This window comes from Euprymna scolopes, chromosome 23 (genome assembly GCF_053919585.1).
Source record: "Euprymna scolopes isolate OS-2025 chromosome 23, ASM5391958v1, whole genome shotgun sequence".
Classification (NCBI taxonomy): domain Eukaryota; kingdom Metazoa; phylum Mollusca; class Cephalopoda; order Sepiida; family Sepiolidae; genus Euprymna; species Euprymna scolopes.
In genome coordinates this window covers 13,174,679-13,180,678 of record NC_136504.1, presented here as the reverse complement: position 1 = coordinate 13,180,678, position 6,000 = coordinate 13,174,679, and the positions used below count along the sequence as shown (strand labels likewise).

General features: G+C 35.4%; 1 protein-coding gene across 1 annotated transcript; it reads right to left on the bottom strand.

Annotated features, from left to right (window-relative positions):
* Positions 1-593: 593 nt before the first annotated feature.
* Positions 594-2,108, bottom strand: LOC145245590 (uncharacterized). Its single transcript, XM_080107165.1, has one exon. The coding sequence runs from the start codon at positions 2,106-2,108 to the stop codon at positions 594-596; it is 1,515 nt and encodes a 504-aa protein (XP_079963291.1).
* Positions 2,109-6,000: the final 3,892 nt, after the last annotated feature.

Below are 6,000 nucleotides of genomic sequence, written 5' to 3'. Positions count from 1 at the left end.
AAATGTTTGTTGATTGGCCAAGGAGCTTCATCCTAGCCAATCAAAATAGGGCTTTCAGAAAGGAGAAGTGGTCGATATAATTAGTTTGAACAAAGGGAGGTAACTACTTTTTTTTATACTCTCCCAACAACAACAAATAATGCGACGATTGAAATCGTTACATGCTATATAAAGGCAATCAGTTACAATATTTGTGATTGCTACGTAAAGTGTTTAAATTAAATTGTACAGAATATTCTGTTTAATAGAAATATTTAACAGGTAGAATATACCTTAATGTGTTAGGCATTATTATGGCCCATTTACAATGCAAATTTTCTTTTTTTTTAATAATAAATGTAATGTATAAATTAAATTGTACAGAATATTCTGTTTAATAGAAATATTTAACAGGTAGAATATACCTTAATGTGTTGGGCATTATTATGGCCCATTTACAATGCAAATTTTCTTTTTTTTTTTTTAATAATAAATGTAATGTATAAATTAAATTGTACAGAATATTCTGTTTAATAGAAATATTTAACAGGTAGAATATACCTTAATGTGTTGGGCATTATTATGGCCCATTTACAATGGAAAATTTTTTTTTTTTAATAATAAATGTATTCAGGATTAGATGTGGATTTCTTGATCCTTTTAGGCCTGTAATTGGCCATTTCTTCTGAAGGTTCCGATGGGTCCCTACATTCTTCTATAGGGTGGGATGCAAATTCATCAGATTCCTCATCTGCTGGGGTGTCAGGAAAGTGGTTATGAGTGAGTGATAACTCCAACGGATATAAATGTTTGAGGCTATGTGTTTCCACTGCACCATCACCTCTTTTTATTCGAGCAGAACGAACCTTGCCATCGTTACCACTAAGTAGCTCAATAACTCTGCCCAGCTTCCAGAAGGGCCTGGACTTGGCCGGATTCTTGACGAGTATTACGTCGTTGATATTTATTTTATTGTGAAATTCGATTTCGTGTAAATCCTTGCAACTCTCCCTCAGACTTAGCAAATATTCATCGTGCCACATCTCTTTGAATTTAGATATTAATTCCTCTCTGCTTTCCAAGGTACTCACAAGGAGAGACCTAGTTATTGGTTCTGTCTCAACCAAACTGGGTGTGTCAGATTGGAAGGAGAGCTCACAGTTTATATTTGGATGAGTGAAGCAGTTGGGTGTTAAGGGAAGCAGATCAATATCGGTAGAGCATCTGTAGGTCAGAGGTCGAGAGTTCACGGCTCTTTTGATGTCTGATAGAAGGGTTAGAAGGTTAAAATAACTGATTTTAGATCGGCCAAGTGTTTTGAATAGGCATGACTTTATCACTCTGATCATTCTTCCCCAAGTACTTCCAACCCAAGGGGAGTATAAGGGTATTTTTATGTGTTTAATGCCAGCGCTTGAATATGAGTTACAGAACTCATTACTGTTTATGTGATGTTTAATTACATCACCACCTAAGGCTGCATTAAAGGAACGTGCATTGTCACTGTATATGTGACTGGGAACTCCATAGGTATTTGAAAACCGAATCAAGGCTTGAATGAAGGCTTGTGTGCTCATATCAGGTACAAGTTCAATGTGAACAGCCCTCACGTTCATACATGTGAAAATTAATAAATACATTTTATGAGACTTTCCATCTCTTTGTACCCAGATGTGACCTGTGTAGTCTATGCCTGTGTGTTGGAAAGGATTGATTAATCTAACACAGTGTTTTGGCAAATTTGTCAATTTGGGGTATTTGAAGGCTAGGCTGTTGAATTTCCTACAGGTATTGCAGTTAGAAATCACAGTCTTCACAGACTGTCTTGCCTGTGGGACCCAGTATCCGGATAACCGCAATTTGGTCACTGTCGTACCAATACCCAAATGCCTGCATCGATTATGGCTATCCATAATCAGTAATTTTGTAAGAGAGTGATGTTTTGCAAGCAATATTGGATAGATTAAATTGTAGTCATATCTTGTCGAATTGGCAATTCTACCATCCACTCTCAAAATCCCATCAGAATCGATGAAAACGTTAAGATTCTTCACCAGCACTGGGATTTCCCTGTCAAGAGGATTCTTCAAATAAGCAATTTCCTTTTCAAACGATTGCAATTGCATCATCTTTATCAGGTAATTCGTGGCTGTCTGTTTTGGATCTGAATGTTCCTTCACTTTTCTGCATCGATGCACAAACTTGAATACGAAAGCAGTTGATCGACACAACTTGTTGAAGTCCGAGAACCTGTCAAATGGAATCAGTGGTTCCCTAACAGCTTCACTCAATGTATTATGGAAAACACTTTCCACATGACACTTATTTTCCGGGCTCAGACAGCTCAAAGTACTCGTAGGCCACTTCTATGGGCAATGGGCATATTTGGATATTGTAGTATGATAATTGACAATTGTTTTGGAAATTCCACATCTCACAGGACTGACTTGATGAGGATACAAAAAGTGTTGTACATTACCAAATGGGGCAATCCCTTGAGGCAAATCCCAGGCCTGTCCATTCATACATTTAATGATTCTAGAACCCTCCATGAACTGAAATATGTCAACTCCCAGGATACCCTGAATTGTTATGGAATCACCCTGTTTTTCATTTGAAAATGCCAATCTGTGTTTCAACTCATTCAGGTTGGACTTCACTTGGCCAAAGCTGGCGAACTCAAACTGCATACTGAATCCATCATCGATTAAAACAGGAATAGGGAGTTGTTTCCCCTTTCCCACAGTAACGTTCAAGACAACCTGTTCAAATCGCTTCATAGTCACACCCGCATAGGTCTTCATTTGATAATCGGTTGGATCAGAATTTCCATCAAGATACTTCAGCTCCTTTAATATTTTCTTAGAAAAATATGAACGCTGACTCCCTGTGTCCAATAGGCAGTTAATAGTAGCTTTCTCAGATTCATAATTTAAAGAAATAGCTACAACAGGCAATATGATTTCGTTTTCATAAACGTGAGAGAATAGAGAAACCACTCTCTTAGTGTTGCACAGGGGTGCAATATGCGCCTTTGAAAGGCATAAGCTGCACGTGAGGGGTGATTTGCTCTGGAGTCCAGGACAATTCTCACTTTTATGTTTTAAGCTGGAACATCCTGTACACAGTTTCAGTTGCTTGCACCTTTCAACTCTGGCTTCATAAGATGCAAACTTGGTGCATTTTAGCATAGTGTGGCCACGTGATGTGCAGTTTGCAATATGCCCCAGAAGAGCTTGTAGTGAAATTCTGTAGAGCAGCATCACCATTCTTTTTTTCATAGGTCTTGACCTGCCCTTCGAGGGGTTTTCCGTAACCCGAAAAAGTTTTTTATTTCGAGACAGAGCACGAACTGCCTCATTGTAATTTTCAAAAATTTGTGTTAGAGACGGGTAACTCGTGCCCACTCTGTGGTTAATTTCCCTTCTCAAGGCAACTGGCAACTTTTCGTATATAATATGGCTGACCAGCAAAAATCCGGGGGAGTTCTCCTCAAAAAAATCTATCAGATATGAGTTCTCAATTCGGATAAATCCGCTCTCATCTCAGCAAGATATCGCTTCACAGCCACAAATTCAGGGTCATATTGAGGAGAAGTAGAAATGATCTGCTTGAAGATCTCACTTATTATAAAGGGGACATCCAGGAATTCCTTGGTCAGCAAATCCACCGCTACATCGTAATTACCATCCTCCAAGGTCAGATGGGAAACCAATTGCAAGGCATAGTCACTCAAATACCCTTTCAATAAGGCTAATTTTGCCCTGCCGGAATCAATAGACTCAGTACAGTTTTTGAATTGAGCAATAAAATTTTTATATTCAAATTTGGAAGGATTGATCCCACTAAAGGTGGCACACTGCAACTTGGGGACAGAAAGCAAAGGTACAGAGGTAGGTTCATTTTTCCGTGATGTGGTGGGGTTTTCAATAGAATTTTCAATGTCGGCAAGGCGATCATTAATATTAGCTCGAAAGCCAATTTCCCTCCTTTGCTCCTCAACAAATCCACACTCCCTTAAATCAAGTTCTGCTTTTATACACAGCCCTTTAATTTTATCATTTAAGGAGCGGACCTCAATCTGCAACTCCTTAATTATAGCTTCTTCCTCCTGGAAGGTTTTTTTTCTCAAACCTTCGCGTTCTTCCAACATGTCCGTGTTAAGGGAAATATCTTCCTTTAACACGTTTCTGGAGTCCATGAGCGCCCTAACACCCTTCAAGGTCCGGAAATCATCCATTTTACAGTTGTTTTGTTTTGGGAAAGGATGATGGTTTTAAGTTGTTTTTTTTTTTTAAACAAGTTAAATTTTGTGGGAGTATTGTTGATAATGTCTGTGTATAGGCCGAGAAGAGTTATGGCCCTTGGACGGAACTTAGCATAAATGTAGTTATGGCCCTTGGACGGAAGTTTGCATAAGTGGAGTTATCGCCCTTATATAAGGAGGCCATGTTTATTTACATTCGTATGTAAGACGCCACGCTCTTGAACGAATGATGCCTGCTTTACGCGAACTTCAGTCGGTAGAAAGTTTCAAACTTTTAATAATACAACAGGAAATATTATATTATTTGTTCGTTTTTTTTTTTGGAAACGAAATAAATTTTTTTTTTCTTTTAAAATGTTCATTGAATTTTAAACCCTTAACAAAGGCAGAAATATTATTTGTTTGTTTTTTTTTTTTTTTAGGAAACGAAATATTTTTTTTTTTTTCTTTTAAAATGTTCATTGAATTTTCGTTTTTTTTTTTTAGGAAACGAAATAAATTTTTTTTTTCCTTTAAAATGTTCATTGAATTTTAAACCTTTAACAAAGGCAGAAATACTATTTGTTCGTTTTTTTTTTTTGGAAACGAAATAATTTTTTTTTTTTTTTCCTTTAAAATGTTCATTGAATTTTAAACCTTTAACCAAGGCAGAAATACTATTTGTTCGTTTTTTTTTGGAAACGAAATAAATTTTTTTTTTCCTTTAAAATGTTCATTGAATTTTAAACCTTTAACAAAGGCAGAAATACTATTTGTTCGTTTTTTTTGGAAACGAAATAAATTTTTTTTTTCTTTTAAAATGTTCATTGAATTTTAAACCTTTAACAAAGGCAGAAATACTATTTATTCGTTTTTTTTTTTGGAAACGAAATAATTTTTTTTTTTTTTAAATGTTCATTGAATTTTAAACCTTTAACAAAGGCAGAAATACTATTTATTCGTTTTTTTTTTTTGGAAACGAAATAATTTTTTTTTTTTTTAAGAGGGACTTCTCAAATTGGTATTCCTTTTTCCATTTTCCTTGCAAATATCCTCAGGAGTTCAAATCTTCTCTTCCCTTTTATTTTTTTTTTTCTTCACAACAAGCTGCTAAACGTTATTTAGTTTTGCAAAATATGGCGATTGCCGGGAGCTGGTGTCTTGTTGAAGTAGGAAGTGGGAAATACAGAAATAAAGATTGCTGAACTCACACAAGAATTGGAGAAAATTATGTATATTAAATTGAAAATATTACAAAGAAAAGGTTCTTGCAAACGATTGATTCAAAAAGAGGGCGAATCTGTTTTTCCAGAATTCTGCTTATATTAAATGTTTGTTGATTGGCCAAGGAGCTTCATCCTAGCCAATCAAAATAGGGCTTTCAGAAAGGAGAAGTGGTCGATATAATTAGTTTGAACAAAGGGAGGTAACTACTTTTTTTTATAACGACATCTGTCGGCGGTTCTTGAAATTTATTTACCACAAAATGATGATAGAATAATAAATTTACTTACGTTTAATCAATGTTATTTTCTTTTTTAAATAGCATTTTCTTTTTAAATGACGACGTTTTTACTGTTTATGAATATTAAAAGAAAAATAATTACGAAACATTTATTAATAAGAAAATGGATGCTAGTGCACTTATGATCCGCGCTATATTTTAAATCGTATTTCTAAGCTTAAAGTTTAATGTTTTTTTTTATTCAATTGTAAGGTTAAAGTAGAGAATAGGTACAAAACACCCTCCCCGTGTTAAGAATGGCTTTTTAAAT